Source organism: Aethalodelphis obliquidens, unplaced genomic scaffold (assembly GCF_003676395.1).
Source record: "Aethalodelphis obliquidens isolate GAN/ISIS:26980383/991018 unplaced genomic scaffold, ASM367639v1 scaffold43, whole genome shotgun sequence".
In the NCBI taxonomy this organism is placed as follows: domain Eukaryota; kingdom Metazoa; phylum Chordata; class Mammalia; order Artiodactyla; family Delphinidae; genus Aethalodelphis; species Aethalodelphis obliquidens.
The window spans coordinates 6469507-6494216 of NW_020837987.1; the positions used below are offsets into that span (position 1 = coordinate 6469507).

The 24710-nt window shown below is 39.6% G+C and overlaps 1 protein-coding gene across 2 annotated transcripts; it reads right to left on the minus strand.

Annotated features, from left to right (window-relative positions):
* Positions 1–779: 779 nt before the first annotated feature.
* LOC113605530 (zinc finger protein 568-like) lies at positions 780–23296 on the minus strand. Of its 2 annotated transcripts, none has more exons than XM_027078958.1 (5): positions 22826–23296; positions 21690–21742; positions 8703–8826; positions 8311–8406; positions 780–3046 (listed from the first exon to the last, which is right to left on the minus strand). In XM_027078958.1, exons 2-5 carry the CDS (start codon positions 21696–21698, stop codon positions 1611–1613), a joined length of 1665 nt encoding a protein of 554 aa, XP_026934759.1. In that variant the 5' UTR covers positions 21699–21742; positions 22826–23296; the 3' UTR covers positions 780–1610. The 2 variants fall into 2 exon arrangements, with proteins under 2 accessions (XP_026934759.1, XP_026934760.1); XM_027078959.1 differs by lacking the exon at positions 22826–23296 and adding an exon at positions 22482–22600.
* Between the last annotated feature and the right edge of the window lie 1414 nt (positions 23297–24710).

The window sequence follows — 24710 nt, forward strand, 5'->3', positions numbered from 1 at the left end:
GGGGGCTACTCTTCGTTGCAGTGCCCGGGCTTCTCATTGGGTGGCTTCTCTTGTTGAAGAGCATGGGCTCTAGGTGCTCTCGGGCTCAGTATTTGTGGCTCGTGGGCTCTAGAGTGCAGGCTCAGTAGTTGTGGCCCACGGGCTTAGTTGCTCAGTGGTTTGTGGGATCTTCCCAGAGCAGGGCAGGAACCCGTGTCCCTTGCATTGGCAGGTGGATTCTTAACCACTGAGCCATGAGGGAAGCCCTGCCTTGATTTCCTTTTTAATGTAAAAATTATTTATACAAGTATTTTAAATTTCCTTGTGGAGAAATGGATTTTGGCTGAGGCTTTATTTTCTAATTCACTAAAAGGGAGGCCAGAGATCATGGCATATGTCTCTTGTTTTTTAGAGGGTCTTAAAAAAAATTATCTAAGTCTTCCCTCTGACCTCACAGCACCCCACTTTTATTCTACTGGGCTTCTTTACATTATGAACCCCCTAATGGGGAAAAGGGCAACCTATGAAAAGCTTGTTTTAAAATTTTTCTCCAGAAGGAAATATCTAACATTCCATGAAGAAAGATGATGTAAGATCTTCATATAGTCACTGCACACATAAGGCCTTCCTCTCATATGATCTCTAATACACAATTAGGAAAACAAAATTAAGAATAAAGCCCCTCTAGGGCTTCCCTGGTGGTGCAGTGGTTGAGAGTCCACCTGCCAATGCAGGGGACACGGGTTCGTGCCCCGGTCCGGGAAGATCCCACATGCCGCGGAGCGGCTGCGCCCGTGAGCCATGGCCGCTGAGCCTGCGTGTCTGGAGCCTGTGCTCCGCAACGGGAGAGGCCACAACAGTGAGAGGTCCACGTACCTCAAAAAAGAATAAAGCCCCTCTTATTTAACACACTTTCAATATGAACCAGACACTATTCTAAGGGATACAATGTATGCAATACTACTAAGAAATATGGTTCTAATATTACTAATTGATAAATGAGAGAATTTGGTTAAGTCATTAGCCCTATAAGAAATGAGTAATAATGGTGAAGCCAAGTAAACACTAAATATTGGTTAAATCCTTTCCCACTCTGATTCAGTTCAGAGCTTGCAAACATTTAACAAGAGTTGAATGGAATGGAAGAATCTGCTGCATTTTTAACAATGTAGCCTTCCTCTAGTATGAATTATCAGATGAATAATTAGTTAGCTAAAGCAAATTGGTGCTCCATATAAATATTTATAATATGACTTCTGATTTCCCATAAGGGCTAATTGACCCTCGATGTTGAGAAAAGTTAGAATGATTAATGTCTCTAACACTGCTTTCCTAATAAGCCTTTCCACTTTCTTTATATTCATGGAGTTTTTCACTTTTTCACCAATTGATTAATGTCTAATAAATTCTGAAACACAAATACACCCCTCGCAATTCATAACATTTATAAGGTTTTAAATCAGTAACAAATATCAATTCTGGACTCCCTCACATCCACAGTATGAACTCTGATATTAAGTTGTTATCCTTAAATGCTTTCCCATATTCCTTACAATTAGAGGGGGTTTTGTTTGTGTTTTACTAGTATGAATTTCCAGGTGTCAATTAAATTCCAAGCTTCCCACATGCCTTCATTCACTCCTCTGTCCTGTATGAATTCTTTGATGTTGACTAAGGTGTGAGCCACGAATAAAGGCTTTCCCACATTCCTTACATTCATAGGGTTTCTCACCAGTATGAATCTTCTGGTGTCGACTAAGTTCTGAGCCACGACTAAAGGCCTTCCCACATTCTTTACACTCATAGGGTTTTTCACCACTATGACTCCTCTTGTGATGAGTAAGTTCTGACCTTCGAATAAAAGCCTTCCCACATTCCTTACATTTATGGGGTCTCTCACCAGTGTGAACTTTTTGATGTCGGATAAGTTCTGTGCTACAAGTAAAGGCCATTTCACATTCCCGACATTTATAAGGTTTCTCACCCGTGTGAGCTCTCTGATGTCTGGTAAGTTCTGAGCCACGACGAAAAGACTTCCCACATTGCTTACATTTATATGGTTTCTCACCAGTATGAACACTCTGATGTCGGACAAGATGTGAATCAGAGATAAAAGCTTTCCCACATTCCTTACATTTATGAGGTTTCTCACCAGTATGAATTCTTTGATGTAGATTCAGTTGTGAGGCACAACTATAGACCTTCCCACATTCCTTACATTCATAGCGTCTTTCACCAGTATGAATTATCTGATGAAGACTAAGTTGTGTGTCATAACGAAAAGCTTTCCCACATTCCTTACACTTATAGGGTTTCTCACCAGTATGGATTCTCTGATGTCGAATAAGGTGTGAGGGACGGGTAAAGGCTTTCCCACACTCCTTACATTCATAGTATTTCTCATCAGTATGAATTCTCTGATGTAAATTAAGTTGTGAGGTAGATGGAAATGGCTTTCCACACTCTGTACACTTATAGGGTTTCTCATCTATATGAATCCTTTGATGTTTACTAAGTTGCGAGTTAGAATGAAAGGCTTTCCCACATTCCTTACATTTATGAGGTTTCTCGGCAGTATTAATGCTCTGAGATTTAGTAATCTGAGCATCACGAATAAAGGCACATTTCTTATTTTCATCACTTTTTTTGCTTTCATGAATTCTCTGATGCTTAATCAAGTCTGACCTACTATTAAAGGCTTTCCCACATTCTCCACATTTAGATTCTTTTTCCTTATTATGACTTCCTTCATGTTGACTATGGTGTGATTGGTACCTGAAAGTCTTACATTCCTTGGATTCACAGGATTTTGCTCCAGTATGAGTTGTCTGAGGTGTTCTACGATCTGTGCGCTGAATGGAAGTGGATCTTTTTTCAGAGGTTATTGTGGCTTGTCTGAAACGTCCTTCCTGTAGCCTCTCCAAGTGGCATCTGATTTCTCTGTTACTTCTGACCCTAGTATACTCAAGGGTAGAGTTTGTAAGTCTTTTTGTTATCTCTGGTTGAAATGACTGAACTTCATAACTGTCCTCCTTTAGCATCTTGGTTTCTCTTCTAGACTCCCAATCTGTAAGATAACAAAGAAAATAGTGGGTATTTTCATGTTGCAGGAGAAAGGAAAGTTCTAAGGTAGAAATGACAAACTAAAAATAGTGAATAATGTAAACTCTTAACACTGCATTGCAACTTGAAAAAAGGGTTGGGGGGAATAAGAACAGAGAAAATGAGGGGAGCTTGTGAAGGAGGTGATTCTTTGCCTCTGGTAAGAATCAGAATCAGCTGGGGAACCTGTTAAAAATATAATGTCCAGGACCCAACCAACTAAATGAGAATCTAAAGGAGTAGGACATTATCTAACAGCAAATCTTCTCATCTCTAGCCTCAAATATATCCAGGTTTTGACTACTTCTACTAGTATCTCTAGTGGCGATCATGTTGTCCAAAGCCATCTCTCATCAAGATTAACAAAACACTATCCTGGAGTATCTCCCTACTTCCTCCTTATATTCCACACCCAACACAGTGGCTGTACTGTTCTTCTTAAAATAAGCTAGATCATGCCATTCTTCTGCTCAAAATTCTCCACTGTATTTCCCTCTCATGCAGAGTAAAAGTCAAAATCCTCCTGTGATCTACAGGGCCTTCCCTGAACTTGTCCTGCACTACCTCATTCTAACCTCACTGGCTATCTCCTCCCCTCAGCTGACTCTGTTCCAGCTCCCTGACCAACTGGATGGTCAAACTTGCCAAGCACACCTCTCCTTCAGAAACTCTGCCTGCAAATATCTTCCCTTAGATATCAATACGGGTCATTCAATTACTTCATTCTGACCTCTATGCAAACGCTGACTTAAGAGACCACTATTTTTTTTTTTGGCCATGCCCCACGGCATCTCAGTTCCCCAACCAGGGATTGAACCTGGGCCCTGGCAATGAAAGCACCGAGTCCTAACCACTGGGCCACCTGGGGATTCCCCAAGAGACCACACTTTACAAAACAGGACGCTCATCCCTCTACTTACTGCATTTTTCTGCAGTACACATGTCATTTAATCTATTTCTCCAACATTATTACAAAAACTTTCAAACATAAAGAAAAATGAAAAGAATCAAACAGGGAACCCCCATATTCCCACTAGCTAGATTCTACAATAAACATTTGGCTCTATTTGTGTTTTCACACATCTATCTACCCCTCCATCCATCAATCCATCTTGCAGACATTAGTATACTTCACCTCTAAACTCAACAGATTATATTTTAACTTGCTTATTTCTGTATTGTCTGCTCACCCTTCACTGTACCTATACAGAGTAAATACTCAATGACTGTTTGGTGAGTGAATGGCCATTCGTTTTTATTTTTTTAATCTCCCTCACTGATTGAGGCAACTCAAAGTGTGGCACTCAATGTTTAAATACAGTGCCTTTCCCAGTGCACTTCAAAAAAAATACAAAATTCCCTACCAGACCTGCAAAATTCTGTAGTATCTGGTCCCTGCTTCCCTATTCACCTTCATTTTGAGGTGCTCTCACCTTGACTCACCATGAGCTCACTATACTGGCATCCATTTGACTCCCATATCATGCCAATTACTTTCTCATCTTAGACCCTTTCAGGAAATGTTTCATATTCCATGAATGTTTTGTGTTCCAGGATCTCTCCATGGCCAGTTTCTCTCATTCTAAATATCTTAATTTTCTGTCATGTATCCTGTTCTTTGCCCTCGATCTTTTTCTCAGTTCTGGAATTACATATTTGTTCATCAGTTTATCTACTGGTATAATTTCTCCCTAAGTGGCCTAGAACTAACATAATACTTATTGTATGCTCCGTGATATAACCAACCCCAGCATACAGTTTAATTAATGTTAAATAAACTAATCAGTAGATTAAGCGTATTTAAATGGAAATAAAGAGAAATAAGCTAAAGATAATGAGATTAGGAGAGTGACTTGAGATTCACTTATCACTCCATGCTTCTAATTGTTTAACAGGTGATAGAGGTGTCTTCCTGCTCCTGATTCCTGCCCAGCTTCAAAATGCTCTCCCTACATCACTTCTGATGCATATGGCAGTTAACAGAGAAGCAAGCCTGTGCCATTAGAGCAAATCTGTTCATGTGCCTACACCAGTGTCCTAGAATACTGACAGTTTTACACAACAATAAAAATCAATGTAATCCTACTCAATAACAGCCTAATCAAAAAATAGGCAGAAGACCTAAATAGATCATACAGATGGCCAACAAGTACATGAAAAGATGTTCAACACTGTTAATTATTAGAGAAATGCAAATCAAAACTACAATGAGGTACCACCTCATCCTGGTCAGAATGGCCATCATCAAAAAGGCCATCATCTCCTGGGCATATATCTGGAGAAAACAATACTTTGAAAAGATACATGCACCCCAATGTTCACTGCAGCACTATTTACAATAGCCAAGACATGGAAGCAACCTAAATGTCCATTGACAGAGGAATGGGTAAAGAAGATGTGGTACATATACAATGGACTACTACTCAGCCATAAAACAAGAATGAAATAATGTCCATCCATGTTGTTGCAGCAACATGGATGGGCCTAGACATTATCATACTAAATGAAGTAAGTCAGAAAGAGAAAGATATATATCATATGTATCACTTATATGTGGAATCTAAAATATGACACAAATGAACTTATATATGAAACAGACTCACAGACATAGAGAACAGACTTGTGGCTGCCAAAGGGGGTGGGTGTGGGAAGGGATGGATTGGGAGTTTGGGATTAGCAGATGCAAACTTATTATACAGAGAATGGATAAACAACAAGGTCCTATTGTACAGCACAGGGAACTATATTCAATATCCTGTGATAAACCATAATGGAAAGAATATGAAAAAGAATATGTATATATATGTATAACTGAATCACTCTGCTGTACAGTAGAAATTAACACATTGTAAATCAACTATACTTCAATTAAAAAAGTGAGCTTCAATAACTACTATTATCAGACAAAACAGACTTTAAGACAAAAAAATTATAACTAGAGACAAAGGAAATTTTATAATTGACCATTTTATAATGACAATTTTATAATTTTATAATTACTATATAATGATAGGAAGGTCAATCCATCAGGAAATTATGTATCAGTTATAAGTATATATGCACCTAATAATAGAGCCCGAAAATACATGGAGGCAAAAACCTACAGAATTAAAGGGGAAAAGTGGCAATTCAACAAATTGAAGACTTTAATGCTCTATTTTCAATAATAGATAGGTCGACTTGCCAGATCAACAAGGAAACAGAAAACAACATACTCTTAAAAAACCAATGAAACAAAGAAGAAATTACAAGAGAAATTAGAAAATACTTTTCAGTATGAATGAAATGAAAACTCAACATACCAAAACTCATGGGATATGGTTAAAACAGGTCTTAAAGGGAAATGTACAGCTTAAATTGCCTATATTAAAACCACAAAAGATCTCAAATCCATAATCTATCTTATACACCTAAGGAACTAGAAAAAGAAGAGCAAACTAAACCCAAAGATACCAGAAGGAAGGAAATAAAGAGAGAAGATAAATAAAATAGAAAAAAAATAGAGAAAATCAACATAACTATAAGTTGGTTCTTTGAAAACAACAAACTGACAAACTTTAGCTAGAATGACCAAGGAAAAAAGAAGATTCATAATAATACCAGGAATGAAAGTGGGGATATTACTACCAACATTACAGAAATTAAAAGAATTTCTAGGGAATACTATGAACAACTATATGTAACGAATTAGATCACTTAGATGAAATGGACAAATTCCTAGAAAGACAACTACCAAAACTAACTCAAGAGGAAAGAGAACATATGAATAGGCCTACAAAGAGATTGAACAGTAATTTAAAAATCTTCCCAGCCCGTGCGCCTAGAGCCCATGCTCCGCAACGGGAGAGGCCACCGCAGGGAGAAGCCAGCACACCCCAGAGAGGGGTGGCCCCTGCTGGCCACAACTAGAGGGGGCCTGCGCATAGCAACGAAGACCCAACACAGCCAAAAAAATAAATAAAATAAAAAATAATAAAAAAACCTTCCCACAAAGAAAAACCCAGGACCAGATGGCTTCACTGCTGAATTCTACTAAACACTTAAAGAAAACTTAATACAAATCGTTCACAAACACTTCAAATACAAATCCCTCACAAACACTTCAAAAAAACAGAAGAGGAGGGAATACTTTCCAATGAATTCTCAGGCCACTATTACCCTGATATCAAAACCAGAAAAAGGCATCACAAGAAAACTATAGATCAATATCCCTTACTTAATATAGACACAAAAATCCTCAACAAATAAAACCAAACTAAATCCACCAACAAATTGAAAGGGTAATAAATCATGACCAAGTGTGATTTACCTGGGCAATGCAAAGTTGGTTTAATACCCCAAAATGTATCAATGCAATATACCATATTAATAGAACAAAGGATACAGACCACATATCTCAGTATTTGTAGAAAAAGCAGTTAACAAAAGTATTCTAAAACCCTTTCATGATAAACACATTTGACAAACTAGGAAAAGTGAAGCATTATTCATAGTAGCCTAAAAGTGGAAAACCATCCAAATGTCCATCATTTGATGAATGGATAAACAAAATGTGCTATAGTCACAACATGGAATACTATTTGGCAATATAAAGAAATGAAGTAGTAGTATATGCTACAGCATGTACGAACCTTGAAAACAAACATTCTGCTAATTGTAAAAGCCAGTCACAAAGACTACGTACTGTGCGATTTCATTAATATGAAATGTCTAGAACGGCCAGCTCTATAGACAGAAAGCAGATTAGTCGTTGCGTAGGGCTGGGTGTGGGGAGTGACCACTAATGGGTATGGGATTTCATTTTGGGGTAAAGGAAAATGTTTTAAAATTAGATTGTTGTCATGGTTGCAAAACTCTGAATATACTAAAAGCCACTGAACTGTATCTTTAAATGAATGAATTCTATGATATGCCAATTATATCTCAACAGAGCTACTTTTAAGTCAGGACAAAACTGGACCCAAAGTGCAGGGTAAATGGTTGTCTCGTGGGAAAGAGGAAGGCACTTCCTTCCTGAAATCAGAAGGAATAAGAGCAAGGGTAGCATGAAAGTGGTAAGTGGAATGAAAATTTGGGGCCTCATGCTGAAACATCCTTACTTTCTTCTCCAGATCTCAGGCTTTCCAGGGAGCTTTCCTACCAACATCTCAGAAGTGCTGCCTGCCTTGTCACAGGCCAGGTGGGTGACCACCTGCCATGGCCTTTCCCATATGAGTAACCATTACTCACCTGGGCACCATTCTTTTGTCTCCTTGCTGTTAACCATCCAAGGTTCCTTCCCCTGCTCCAATAAGGAGATCACATCTGGCTTAGAATCAGAAAATCCTGTTCAAGAAAGAAAAAAAGGACCAAGTTATGTTGTGAGTGTCCCAGAATTAAAATCAGTCCATGATTATCAGGAAAGAGGAGTAAGTAAATTAAGGGTCAGAGGAAAGGATGAAGAAGATAAAGTCTGATGGAGCAGCCAATTTCTAACTTCACAAGGCACAAAAAGCGTTCTTTGGTAAGCAAGAATCATTAATTCAGTCAAGCACTTGGGAGGCACTCACAAGAAATTTATAACAATAAACATAAAAATTCCAGAAGGCCAATTCTGAATTCTGGAGGGCAGGTAAACTTACCCAGTGAGATCAGGATATTATAATTCTCCAACATCACATCTCGGTACAAATCCTTTTGAGCAGAGTGCAAGCACTCCCACTCCTTTTGAGTGAAGTAAATGGCCACATCTTTGAATTTCAAGTCCTGAAACCACAGATAAAAATACACAGAAATTAACAGGCAAAATCTTTACAATAAAATAAAAGAAATTTTGAAAAAGCAATTCAATAGGGGAACGCCGTTGGGAAAACAGGATGTGCTGGACCTTTCAACATGAGTAAGTCAACAGCTCAATATCAAAAACAAACAACCCAATCCAAAAATGGGCCGAAGACCTAAATAGACATTTCTCCAAAAAAGACATACAGCTGGCCAAAAGGTACATGAAAAGATGCTCAACATCGCTAATTATTAGAAAAATGCAAATCAAAACTACAATGAGGGATCACCTCACACCGGTCACAATGGCCATCATCAAAAAGTCTACAAAGAGGGCTTCCCTGGTAGCGCAGTGGTTGAGAGTCCGCCTGCCGATGCAGGGGAAACAGGTTCGTGGTCCGGTCCAGGAAGATCCCACATGCCGTGGAGTGGCTAGGCCCGTGAGCGATGGCCGCTGAGCCTGCACGTCCGGAGCCTGTGTTCCGCAACGGGAGAGGCCACAACAGTGAGAGGCCCGTGTACCGGAAAAAAAAAAAAGTCTACAAAGAATAAATGCTGGATAGGGTGTGGAGAAAAGGGAACCCTCCTACACTGTTGGTGGGAATGTAAATTGATACAGCCACTATGGAAAACAGCATGGAGGTTCCTTAAAAAACTAAAAACAGAGCTACCATATGATCCTGCAAGCCCCTCCTGGGCATATATCCAGAGACAACCATAATTCGAAAAGATACATGCACCCCAGTGTTCACTGCAGCACTACTGACAATAGCCAAGACATGGAAGCAACCTAAATGTCCATCTACAGATAAATGGATAAAAATGATGTGGTACATTTATACAATGGAATATTACGCAGCCATAAAAAAGGAATGAAATAATGCCATTTGTAGCAACATGGATGGACCTAGAGATTATCATACTAAGTGAAGTAAGCCAGACAGAGAAAGACAAATATCATATGATACTGCTTATATGTGGAATCTAAAAAAAAAGGATACAGGCTTCCTTGGTGGCGCAGTGGTTAAGAATCCACCTGCCAATGCAGGGGACATGGGTTCAAACCCTGGGCTGGGAAGATCCCACATGCCGTGGAGCAACTAAGCCCGTGCGCTACAACTACTGAGCCTGCACTCTAGAGCCTGCGAGCCACAAATACTGAGCCCACATGCTGCAACTACTGAAGCCTGCACGCCTAGAACCCATGCTCTGCAACAAGAGAAGCCACCACAATGAGAAGCCCACGCACTGCAACAAAGAGTAGCCCCGCTCGCCGCAAGTAGAAAAAGCACGCACGCAGCACGAAAGACCCAACACAGCCAAAAATAAAATAAATTTATAAAAATAAATAAATAGATTTTTTAAAAGATACAAATGAACTTATATACAAAACAGAAATAAACCCACAGATATAGAATACAAACTTATGGTTACCAAAGGGGAAAGGTGGGTGGGGGAGAGATAAATTAGGAGTTTGGGATTAACATATATACACTACGCTTTATAAAATAGATAATCAATAAGTACCTACTGTATAGAACAGAGAACTACACTCAATATTTTATAATAACCTATAAGGGAAAAGTATCTGAAAAAAATATATGTATAACTGAATCACTTTGCTGTACACCTGAAACTAACACAACATTGTATCAATAAATTGATTATACTTCTATTAGGGAAAAAAAAGAAAGAAAACATGGATAGGTCAGTGTGGAAACAAGGATGATCACAGCACACGTTCTTGGTGCACACATCATTTTTTTTTTAAATTGAAATACAGTTGATGTACAAATTATATGTTTCACGTATATAACAGTGATCCACAATTTTTAAAAGTTATATTCCATTTATAGTTATTATAAAATATTAGTTACATTCCTTGTGTTGTACAAATGATTCTTAAACATGCTTGCTACTACAGATATAACCTCTCGGCATTATCCTCTTCCATTGTTTATTCCCAGGCCTGGGTGGATAGAGTCCAGATAATTGGTGTCTTCCAATTAAATGAAGCTGTACGTACATGTACATAGCACATGCTATGTTCAGCACATAACACTGTGACCATCTCCTTCCATTCTCTCATTTTAAAAATTTGTTTAGAAGTCTGAAGAATTCAGGAATTTCCTGGCTGTCCAGTGGTTAGGACTCAGCGCTCTCACTGCCAAGGGCCTGGGTTCAATCTCTAATAGGGGAACTAAGATCCCACAAGCCACGTGAACAGAAAAAAAAAGTCTGAAGAATTCACAGATATCTTTAAAAATCTCTCTCTCTGAACATAGGATTTGGATATAACTTATGTGATTTTATTTCTTAAAAACTCAGGCTCATATTCAATTCTAGCTGTTTTACTTGTCACTATAAATAGACATAATTTTCATTGGCTGTATGATGCCCCATCTTATGTATTCAATGTTCTTATTTTGCAGCACTAGCTTAAACAAGTTCTCTTGCGGTACAAGAGTCGTTACTTCTCAATAATTTATGCATCTGGTTAAACTGTTCCTGTTACAATAAGTTGTCCCTAACTATACTCTCCTTGGTCCAGAACTACCAGGACTGATGAAGTAAGATCCAGACTCACATTGATGTGACCCAAGATGAGTATACACCACACAAGTTCAAAATGGACCCACGGACTCCTTGGAATATCACATAACTTCATATACTGAATCTATCATATTCCCAGTCAAAAAAAATCTCAAAGCTAAAGACACGGGCAAATACTGAGAATGCAACAAATCAGTGTCAATTACCTTCTTGTTTATCTGGAAAACCCAGGTTTGCAACATGGAATCTCATTTAATGAATCACCTCCACTTCATCAAAGCACAGCTCGAACAAGGAGGTACAAAATTTTCAGCAAGGGTTGATTTCCCCATTCCATCAGTACTCCTGGTAGAAGGATAAGCACTTATGGAATGCTAAGGGGTTTTCTGAATAAATAGCTAAACATTTGTTGAAGAACAGAGAGACACTTATGGGACAGCAGCCTTTGGTAGCATCACTCATTGGAATAGGAAGAAGTGGGGAACAAGTCCCTTGGAAAGGCTCAGGGAGGCAGGCAGTTTCAGGAAAAAGAAATCCACTGTTGAAATCTTCCAGAATAAAAAATGCTTTCAAAGGAGAGAAGAAACATCAGTTCATATAAACAATGGCTTTTAGGGTTGCAAAACCAGATCATTTATCTCCTGGGCTCATCTAAGAGAAAAGAAAGCTTAAAAAGGCAAAGGAAGAAGAAGCAAGAGCAGCCCTGAGTCACCACACTGACCTCAGAGTTCCCAAAAGACTGAAAATGAATTTTCCTCTTTCCTCCTCTGTTCCTATCTTCCTGCTTTTGGCAACCCAGTGTGTACACACACACGCACAGAGTCTCTTTCTCTTTCTTGACTTGAAGGAGAATAACAAACCTTTGCTTTCCCTGAACCCCAGGGAATCCAACTGTCCATAATGTATTGGTTCTGCACTGCAAAGACCTGGGACCTCTAGGACCAGGCCCTCAGAGTAAGGAAAAAGTAGAAGCAGCACTCCCATTCTCAGGGGCTACAAGGAAAACTGCCTGACTTGAACTCTGGCTGCTGGTGAAAGGAAAATATTCTCCCCGGAGGAACTGTAACCACAAATTAGCCCTCACACAGGTCTCAGCTCACATTCCTATTACTAAAATGAATCTAAAAAACCTACCATCTATGAATCTACTTTAACGTGGTTCTGGTTTGGCGGTGCTCCTGGAAGAAGCAAGCCCAGATGTGTCCTAGAGGAACAACCTTCACCCAGACCTCAAGAATCCATGGGTAGAATTCCAAGGAAAATGACCAAAGAGTCAAAAATAATAAAACAACACAACACTGTGAATGAACTAAATGCCACCGAACTGTACACTTTAAAATGATTAATTGTATGCTATGTGAATTTCACCTAAATAAAAAATTAAATAAAAATGAAACATGCAAAGAGGCATAATTCCATGATCCAAGAGGCAGGAAAATCAACTATTTCAACTTTCATTATATTTGAAAATTTCCATAATAAAATGTTGGAGGGAAAATATCACACCTGCAAAAATTTACATATTATGCAGATAACGCAGGTATATGATTTTTAAAAAGGGGGTAAGGTATTAAGAAACAAAACTCCACAAAGATAACAGGTAGATTTAAAAGAAAAAAATTTAAAACTTCTAGAATAAAAAACACAATACCTAAAATTAAATCATACAATGGCTGGAATAAATATCTCTGAAGAGAAAAATTACTGGGCTGAAATATTTAAAAAGAAATTATGCAGAATGCTATCAAAGACAATGGGGGAAAGTATAAGAGGTTAAGAAGATAAAGCAAGAAGGTTTAACAGATATCTAACTAGAGTTCTAGAAGAAAAAAGGAGAAAGGACTGAAAAAGGTAGTAATTGAAGACATAATGTCTAAGAAATTTTCACAACTGGCAAAAGAAAGCATTATTCAGAAGCCAAATGAGTCTCAAACAATAAATAAAAAGAAATCCAGGGCAATTATATAAAAACTGAAGAGCATTAAAAACAGAGACTATGTTAAAAGTAATTTGATATTAAAGACATTGTCTACAAAAGAATAAGTCTGATTGACAGATGTCTATTCAACAGCAACAATGTAAATCAGAGATGACAGAATAAAAATTCTCTCTCACAAGGGAGGACAAAAAAAACATTTTCAAAAAGCCAAAAGAACAGAAATTCATTAATGTATGTACTTCCAACTAAAGGAAAGTGTTCCCAGATAGAGGGTTTGAGATGTAAGAATGGTGAATGGTGCCGTTCTTTAAAATGGCAAAAAGTGGATAAACTAAGCTAACATTCAATATATAAAATAATAAAAATGTTTTATGGACTAAAAAAAAACAATGAAAGAAAAATACCTGACTACAATATAAGTTGCTTGATCAGCTGGAATATCTACTTCCTTATACTATTCAGCAAGAGCATAAAGATGTTCTTTAGTTTCAGACACTGGTAAGAAAAGTATGTTAAAATGTCTAAGGTAACCAATAAATAAACAAACACAGTTCATAACTTTCAAACTCACAGAAGGGAAAAGGGAATGAGATAATAAAATACAGAAAAGGTAAAATAAAAAGCACAAACTAAGTCAACAAAGATACTTTCAATTATGTCAGTAATTACAACTACTGTATAGACTATATGCTCTCATTAAAAGATACAGTTGGTCAAAAACCAAAGCCCAGTTATATGCTGTTTATAAGAGACACATCCAAAACATAAACATCCAGAAAGACTGGAAGTAAAAGGCTAGTAGATAACGTGTACACACCTAAATAATAAATATATATAGTACATACACACAAAACAAAAAGGAACAGAATTATGACAGATAAACCCTCATCATTATGGGAGATTTAACATACCTCTCAAAATAACTGATAACACAGATAAAAAGTCAGTAAAAATAGAGAACACTTAAATAATAAAACTAGTGAGCTTGATTTATTGGCCACATACAGAAAAATGCACCCAACTCAAATAATAATCATCTCAATCATATCTGGAAGATTCAGAAAAACTGACCACACTGGACTTTAAGACAAGACAGAAACATTTTTCATGAATACATACTAATAAAAAGATGTACCTTAATAGGATTGCCTATGGGGGGTGGGTGGGAAATGGAATGGAAGAGAAGTAAATAAATAATCAGAACAAGTGAACAACCTTGCCCAGACCAATAACAATGTGCCATGAAGTGAAGATTATGATTAACACTGCACTCAAAGCCTCCCCCCATCCAACCAAGGGAAGAAGAAAAAAGAAAAGAAGGGAACACTATGACATATTTTATGAGGCTAGACCAGAAGTCAGCAAACTTTTTCTATAAAGGGACAGAAAGTAAATATTTTATGTTTAAAATTTTATTTATTTATTTATTTTTGCTGCATTGGGTCTTTGATGCTGCGCGCAGGCTTCTCATTGCGGTGGCTTCTCTTGTTGCGGAGCATGAGCTCTAGGCGCGCGGGCTTCAGTAGTTGTGGCTCGCGGGTTCTAGAGCACAGGATTGTGGTGCACGGGCTTAGCTGCTCCGCAGCGTGTGGGATCTTCCCGGACCAGGGCTCAAACCCATGTCCCCTGCATTGGCAGACAGATTCTTAACCAGTGCGCCACCAGGGAAGCCCAAGTAAATATTTTAAAGTCTGTGGGTCATTACTGTCTCTTGTAACTACTCTACTCTCACAGGGGCATGGAAGTAGCCGTAGACATTACATGAATGAATGAGTGCGGCTATGTTCCAATAAAGCCTTACTTATGGAGACTGAAATCTAAATTATACCATTTTCATATGTCATAAAATATTATTCTTCTTTTATTTTTTTTCTAACCATTTAAAAATGTAGAAAACATTCCTGGCTTACAGGCCAGGGCCACAGTTTGCTGACTCTTGGACTAGAGTAACCTTGACAACATAACTTGCATAAAGATTTTATGAAAAATGGAAATTATAGGCCAAGCTTACACATGCTACAGATGTAAAATTTTTTTTTTTTTTTTTTTTTTTTTTTGTGGTACGCGGGCCTCTCACTGTTGCGGCCTCTCCCGTTGTGGAGCACAGGCTCCGGACGCACAGGCTCAGCGGCCATGGCTCACGGGCCCAGCCGCTCCGCGGCATGTGGGATCTTCCCGGACCGGGGCACGAACCCGTGTTCCCTGCATCGGCAGGCGGACTCCCAACCACTGCACCACCAGGGAAGCCCAGATGTAAAATTCTAAATAAATTATTAGCAAACTGAATTCAGCAATATGAAAAAGAATCATAATACATCATGGCCAAGTTAGGTTTCTCCTGGTATAACATAGTATAAATGATTTTAGAAATCAATTAAAGTTACTAAGCACATTAGCAAATTAAAAGAGAAAATCCATAAGATCACCTCAAGAGATGTAGAAAGGTGTTTCAAAGAATTCAATATTCATTCGTGATTAAAAATTCAGAGCAAATTAGGAATAAAAAGTAATGTCTCTAACCTGATAAAGGACATCTTGAAAAAAACCAAAAATCCAAGAGAAAGCATCATAAATAGAAGTGAAACATCAAAGGAATCCTCTCTAAAACTGGGACTAAGAAAATGTGCCCACATTCTCACCAGTCAATACTGTTCTGGGAGATGGAGCCAGTGTGATAAGACAAGAATTAGCACCAAATAAAGACTGAAAAATGGAAAACATCAATATTTACAGATAACACAATTATTTACACACAAAAAGTGTCCTTATTCATCAATGATATGATTATCTAAGTTAGATGACCCCAAATCCAAAAGAACCTACAAGATATTACAATAAATGAGAGTTCAGCAAGTTGGATGGATATAAAATCGTTATCTAAAAATCAATTTCATGTCTGTATACAAGAAACAATGAGAAAATTAGTCTAAAAATTAATACCATTCACAAAAAACACAAAATATTAAAATACCTAGGAATAAAATTAACAAAAGGCGTGTAAGACTCCAATTAAAAACTTTAATTAGAAACCATTATACAAGACTGAAATCAGCAGAGTTATACCACATAGAGTGAGAGGAAAACTCAATACTGTAAAAATGTCAACATTCCACAAAACGATCAAAGATTCAATGTTGTACGAATTGATATCCCAACTGGATCTCTATGTAACTTGATCAGCCAACTCTAAAATTTATATGGAGAATCCAAAGGCCAGAAACAGCTAAGTCACTCTTCGAGGACAAGACTATGATGGTAGAGGAACATGACTTACCAAATATCAAATATTATTACCAAGCTGTCTTAATTAAGACAATGTGGTTTTGGTGGAGGGATAGACAAATAGGCCAGCTGGGAAAAACAAACACACCAGTGGATTAGAAAGGACAGAATAGACCAAAGCGTGTATATATATATATATATATATATATATATATATATATATATACACACACACACATATATATATATATACACACACACTTAATTTATGACAGAATTGCCACTGAATTACAGAGAGGAAAGGATGATTGTGGAGTAAGAAATTTGGCCTCCAAAGAGAGATTCTTGCCTTTGTCTAGCTAATAGGACAACCTCTAAACACTTGGAATTCCCCAAGTGACAGGAGTGTCTTTATTATTTATGGTGGGCCCCCAAGACCACATATGTTAGTTTATGCTAATGAAACGATGTAGGGTAGGGGCTGGCCATGCAAGAAAGACCAACCATGTAATCAGCACCTTGGGGCTTTGGGTTATGTGATAGCAGCTTGACTTCCAGACAAGTAGGGAAGGGAGATGCTGGAGATTGCATTTAACCACGTGAAAATGATTCAATCTTGCCTATGCAATGAAGCGTCAATAAAAACTCTAGGCACTGAGCTCAGGTGAGCTTCCCTGCATGTTGTCACATATCAATATTGGGAAGGTAAACTTCAAGTTTGGAACCCTCTCAGATTCTATCCTACGCATCTTTTCCCTTGGCTAATTTTGTTGCTGTTGTTGTTCTATCTGTCCAGTAAGACTGCAAGTTTTTTTTTAATCGAAGTATAGTTGATGTACAATATTATATGTTACAGGTGTACAATATAGTGATCCCTTGGCTAATTTTAATGTATCCTTTCCCTGTAATAAATGTGACCATGAATTAGTAGCTTTCAGTGAGTTCTGTGGGTCTTTCTAATAAGCTATTGAACCTGAGGGTGGTTGTGAGAATTTATCCAAATGGAAGAAGTAAAATTGGACCCTTGCCATACACCATGGTAAAAATCAACCCCAAGTGAATTAAAAGCTTAAACACAAAAGGCAAAACAAAACCATTTATAGAAAACATTATGGGAAAATATCTTTACTCTTAGGAGAAAAGAGATTTCTTAAACAAGACATACATAAATTAGTAAAGGAAAACAGTGTTAAATTTGATGGCATTAAAATTGAGAATTTCTACTATCTAAAGGTTAGAAGTCAAGACAAAAAATGAGAGAAAGCATGTACAGCACATATGACTGACAATCCACAATATTTAAGGAATGCTTACAAAGCATTAAAGGGAACGAAAAACTGGAAATATAAAACTCAATAGAAAAATTAGAAAATGAGATGAAATGGTACTTCAGAGAAGAGAAAGCATGAAAGGGGGCTCAACCTCATTTAAAACCAAGATACGCACATTTAAATTCAGAATAACATAGCAATTCATGCCTACCAAATGGGTAAAAATTGAAGTCTGACAGTACCAAGTATTTGGTGAGGATATGAAGTAACAGGATTTATTACTGGGTATAAACACTAGAACAACTGGGCAATGTCTAGTGAGATTAAAGATGCACATACCCTATGACCCAACAATTCCATTTCCAGTTATATAACTAGAGAAATTCTTGTGCATGGTACCAAGAGACAAATTCAAGGATGTTCACAGGAATAATGACTGTAATATGAAAGAAAAAATATATATTTATACAGTGGATGGCTATACAGTAGGATAAATTCACAATGTGAATGAATCTCATGAATATACGTTGAGAGACAAGTAATGAAGTTGCAGAAGATTCCAAACAGTTTGATTTTATTTGTATCAAATTTTAAAATGACAATAAACACATATGATTAAAACTGTAAAGAAAAGCAAGGGAAAGAAAAACATAAAATTCAGAATAACAGTTACCTCTGAAGGGCAGAAAAGGGAATTGGATTGGGATGATTCACAGCTCACATGGGGTTTTTAACAATGCTTAATGCTCTACTTCTTAAATACGGGTGTTCACTCATTCACCACACCATAAACTTTTTTTACTATTCAATATTTAATAAAAGCAGTTTTTAACGAGAGTTACAATACAGTGTGATAAGAACAGATGCAACACAGGGGAATGCAGTCACTCAGAGGCAGCAAGCATAATCAGGAAAGTGAAGTAGGCTTCACAGAACCCTGAGAAAGTGGTGGTGAGGGATAAGCGCCCCTCTTGTGCTTCTTGTGCCATGGAGGCCAGAGATAGCACTGGGCATTCTGAGAAAGGCTAAAGTCAAGTCAGAGAGGGAGCAGAGCAATGAGACTGAAAACAAGTATCAGCTCGCGAGACCTTTAGAGGTTCTCACAGGTCAGGGATTTTTTTTTTTTTTTTGCCGTGCCACGTGGGTTGCGGGATCTTAGTTCCCCGAGCAGGGATTGAACCCGCGCCCTGGGCAGTGAAAGTGTGGAGTCCTAACCATTGGACCACCAGGGAATTCCCTCACAGGTCAGGGATTTTAAGCAGGATACATGAGCTCCGATTACAAGTAGAAGAAACTTCCTATGGGAAACGAGGTACAACGACTTACTTAGGTTGAGAGGTATGTGGAGAATTTCCTGTAACAAGTAGAAGATTAACTGGGGCCCTGAAAAGGAACAGAACTCCAGCAAACAAAAACAGACCAAGCAGCATTCCAAGCAGAGTGAACATGGTAAGTTGGAGGTAGAGAGGGAGACTAATTGAATCCTGTGTGTCTGAGGAGCAGACAGTTCACTGGGGTAACTGGTGAGGGATTCTGGGCAAGGAGTAGATAGAAGCGATGCTGAAGAAGTCCAAAGGGATCAGAACAGAAAGGTCTTGGGTGACAGTCACCTCTGCCAGGACTCAACATACCATCTTTACTCACCACTTTACTCCAATACTAGGATTGGTGCTCTAGTAAATATAGAATGTGCTTTTTAGTAAACAAACAATGAATGTGAAAGAGCTAGAGCTTTATCCTGAAAGTAACAGGGATTCACTGAATAAAGGAAGTGACATAACTGGACTATTTTATTTTTGAGGAATAACCTAGAGCCAAGGAGTACGATTAAATCAACGTATCACCCACTTCCACAAAAGTCTCATCTGGCACAGAGATAGTGGAGTGAGGTCACAGGGCACGAGACCGAAAAGGAGCAGGAAAGGGACAGATGCAAAGGGATCTGCCACCGCACTGAATGTTGGGGAGATCAGGAAGTAGGAGCTGGGGACCTCCCGGTTGCTGGTGTAAGTGCACATTCAGGTAAATTTCCATTACCAGCATATTCCCCAAACCCTGTAGACTACATTATACAAAAGTTATGAGGAAGCCATGGTCTGAGAGCTAATAAATGGTGGATATTGGGTAAGACTCTACGCTTTTATGCAGTGCAGAGCCTCTTATTAATACAGTGAAAGGACAATGATCACTCTGAGGAGAGGAGGAAAACAGAGGGAGAAATGGACAGTCGAAGGTTGAAGGGCAAAGGGGAGCTAGACTTTCTTCCTCACCCAAATATGCTGAGAATTGATGGGGAGAATGTAGTCCTCTTCTGAGAATCTTAGGAAGGGTCTGGCCAGAATGGAAATTGGAAGACAAATTCAATAAGTTCTCACAGGATTCAGAAAAGTCAAAGAGAAAGGAAGAAACAGATTCATCCAGAAAAGAAAGAATATTTCTTTAGTCTTTAGGGTGAAAAGAATCCTTGAAAAGCAAGTGGACAGAATTAATAAAGGAAGACCTACACTCAGACACATCCAGGAAAAAAAACTCCGAATCTCACATACTACAAATACCATGCCATCCTTTAAAATCAACTAGAAATTTTACAGCCAACATTCTCTAGTTATATCTCAAACCAGATACCTTAAGGATTAAATTGTTTAGACAAAAGTACTTTAGAAAAATGAGTGACTTTCTATTTTTGTAGAGAAGACCTTCTGGCATGACATAAAGAGAACATTTTTTGAAAACTCTGAATCTTAAAAACACACAAAAGATACATTAACCGTGAAAAAATATTTCTAAAACAACCTGTAAATGACAAAGAGAAAATATGCTTAACGTATAAACTGACAAATGGGCAAAAGAAATCAGTAGGCAATTTAGAAATCCCAACTGTACCATTTATTAACTGTAATTTTGGACCAAGTGACTTAACAGAATCTATTTTCTCATCTGTCAACTTAGAATAATAATATATTTCATAAAATCTGAGATGCCACTGACTGTAAAGCCACCATTACTTTATATACCACGAAAGAAAAAAATGCAATCAATGAAACTATAACTTAAAGGGAATTGACAAACCCATCCTGATTTCAGAGAAGTTAAAATGTGGGGGAAAAAAGCATCACTGAATTAATGAAAAACAGTCATAACTGACTCATTGGGTTGTTATGTGGATTCAACAAGATAACACATATCAAGAGCTTCAAACTACAAGTGGCTCAAAGTAAACACCCAATAAGTTAGTTGCTTCTATTAGTAATATGATCCCATTCTGTGAACAAAATTACATACCCACACATACGTGCAGACAAAATAATTTAAAAACATTAATAGTGATTAACCTCTAGGTGGTGGGACCATGGGCCATAAACTTTAATAACTTACTCAAATTTTGAAATTTTTGCAAAAATCCTATATAACTTTAATCGTTAGAAAGAGAGCAATTAGGTTATTTCTATTTGGAGGGGGGGATGTCTAAATCTGAAGGGGGCAGGCAGGCATTCCAGGCTGTTAGAAATCTGGAAGTAAATAGGCTACTGCATGTGACTCTGGAGGGGACAACAAAGAAATTAGTGAGACTTAACTAAACTTATTCTGTTCTTCAACTTCCCTGCCAAATCACGGAGGCACATCCTGTCAAGACTGTTATAGCACTGAACAAAATCCAGGGAAATGGAAAATCCAGATCAGATAAGACAATGTATGCAAGGCAGACAGCCCAGGTTTAGGTTCCTGGCTTGTTTAGGAGGAAACCATCTCTTCCCCTTTCTCCAAATCACTACTGTAAATCTCTTGGCTAGAATCCTGAAACAGGATAGTGTCCTGAAAACAGAGAAGCCCTTTCCAAGAAGAAAATTGCAAATACAACTTACCTTCGCCATGACTTTTGATGAACAGCAGCTCTTTTCTCCTCCTCTTCTGGATTCTTAGAGAAGGAAAAAGGTAGAAAATGGTTAAGAAACTAAGAGACAGCAGTTCCTTCCTGGAGCCCAGAGGAGGCCGAGTCAGAACAAATCCCTACCCCACCCCAGGCACTGAGAGGGAGCCCAAAACCAAAGAAGCCTGCAACCCCACCACCCTCTCTCATCTTCAAAAAGAAGAGCAGGCGACCTTAGGGGCCCTGATGGGAGTCTTGGGAAAGACTCCCAGACTGTGGCCTCTTTCCTCCATAAGAACCTGACTTTGGGTATTTTCAGACCCCAGTATCGTACACTGAGCCCAGATCTGTGGCTCCAAGAAACATCCTAATTGGATTCATCTGTAAAAGAATCCCAAATTCCTGTCCTTTAAGCTGGGGGCACCTGCCTGGGCCTTGGTGGCCACACGGTGAAAGAACAGAGAAGTGGAAGTAGGAGGGCGTCCCAGCCCAAAGCTCTAGAAACCCCCCGACACCACCATAAACAGCCCCCGAAGCGCCATTCACTGCGCTGGAGAGCGAGCGGCTGCAGCTGTGCCACTTCTTGGGCTGGAGAGTGCAATGGGAGTGCAGTCCCGGCCTGAGGTAGACGCCCGGAACACACCCACCCGCGCAACCCACTCAGCGCCCACCAAAAATGTACAAAGAAGGCGCCATTCCCAGCTCCAAAGGGCAGAGTCTGCGACGTGGCCACATTGGGCGCGCGCACACCGAGCCACAGGGAGTCCCGCTTTGATAGAGTACCCACCACAGCACCGCGAGGCACTGGTTGCCGAGCACCGGTCGTCTGGCGCACAAACCAACACCAGGGAGTATCTCACGGACTTTCCCCAGGCAGGAAGCCACACAGCAACGGGACCCCTGACCTCCAGACATCCCCAGCCCGCCCCCGCGCCAGCCTGAAGCCACACCCTCCCGTGATGGCGCGCGGCCCATACCTCCCACCCCCGAGTGTGGACAAGCGGCCTGGAGAGCACCACCCTCCCCGTCGTCCTTTATTTTCCAAGCGCGTGCACGCAGCTTGGACATGCCCGACAGCCACCCATATTTAAAACTCCCGAAGGACCCCAGCCCTGCCCCGAGCCTCCTCACCGTCCACTTCTCCGGGGTCCTCTCACTCCAGTCTGATTGAATCCGCCCCAAACCAGTGAGCGAGGCAACCTGGAATGCCCCGATCCTTTGCGTCCGAACTCCCGGCAACTCACACCGGCCAGCGAACTTCGGCCGGAATCCGCATACACCGCGGAGCCCTCGGGGAAATGTAGTCCAGAGAGGGAAAAAATCCAAATAGAACCTGAACCGGCACAAGTCTTCTCCGCCCCAAGTCGCGTCGTGTTCCAAGCTTCAATGAAGCCCAGTCCTGACCGCCCAGCCGCACGCGAACATCCTCCAAGAACCTGGGCGAACTCACAGGTCGAGGTAGCAATAGGTGGCTGCGGAGGGGTAAGAAAGGGTTGTGGCCCGTGGAGGCTTCTGGGAAATGTAGCCCACAGGCGGGGAAAGGGGGTGCTCAAGTTTCCGCTGAGAATTCATTCCCAGGTCCCGGGCGCCGCCGGGAAGTGCAGTCCTCACTCCGGAACGCTGCAGCCTGCAGTCCCGGCTTTTCAGCACGATTTGGGCGGGGCCCCAGGGACGCCCGGTAGGGGCTGGGCCCACCCTGAAGGCGTCTGGGAAATGTAGTACCAGCCTAGCGTGTTGGGGACGTGGCGGGGAGAGTCTGAAGGGAAGCAGTAGAGTTCAGGGTGGGGGAGTCTGAGAAGGGCCCGGGGAGATTCAGGAAGGACAACCCTGAGTACGGAATGGAATACCAATACTAAACTCTGTATACTATGTAATACTGTTTTCAAACATTTTATAAGTACATAAATATAGATTAAAAGACACAGGTAATAAGATCGCTGGAAAGTCACACTAACATTTGTTAACAGTAGTTAATTTCTAGGATGTGTGAGTTTTTTTCTTTTTACTTTAAGAGTATCACCTTGGGCTTCCCTGGAGGCGCAGTGGTTGAGAGTCCGCCTGCCGATGCAGGGGACACGGGTTCCGGGTCCGGGAGGATCCCACGTGCCGCGGAGCGGCTGGGCCCGTGAGCCATGGCTGCTGGGCCTGCGCGTCCGGAGCCTGTGCTCCGCAACGGGAGAAGCAGCAGCAGTGAGAGGCCCACGTACCACACACACACACACACAAAAAGAGTATCACTTTATATTTTGGCCATTTTCATGTCCTTCTTATAAAACATTACTTATTAAATTTTGTCAAATATAAAATGAATAACTATTGTGGATGCAAATAATCAATAAACCATCTACAATAAGGAATAGAAGAGAGTTTTATTCCAGCTGTACTGAGGACTATAGTAGGGGATATAGCCTCTCAGTAGTTCTGAGAAACTGCTCCAGAGAAGCATGGCTTTCAGCATAGTTTTATATCTTGTCAGAACAAAGAACGTACGTCAAACATGACATGGGTACTTTCCTTCAAGCTTTCAAGAGACAGATTAGCACGTACACAGTGAGTCAGTATAGGCTTGGCGTCTGGGAAAGGAACATTATCTTTAAAGGAGAACTGGTGGTATGGGCTTATAGGAAGGGAGGCATTTTATCCTTATCTTCAAAGTGGACATTCTTTACTTCTGGATCATGCATTTTTTTCTTTAAAGGTTAAAGCAGATGTGTAATGTATGATAAACAGGACACAAGGCTGTTCCAGGAACATAAAGTTCAGGCCAAATTATGTATAAACCAGAATGATTTCCCCATACCTCAATATATGAAAATTTCTTCTATCAGTATAGATTCTGAAAATGATGAACTAGAAAACAAAAAAGTGGGCTGGACTTTTAAAATTCACAACTTGGTACTAGAAGATAAATGAAACACAATATCGATAAACAATAACAAAACAAAACAAAAAATTAAATCAAAACAAAAACATTAGAAGTGTGGAAGTTTAAACCATAGACATAATGTTTAAAATA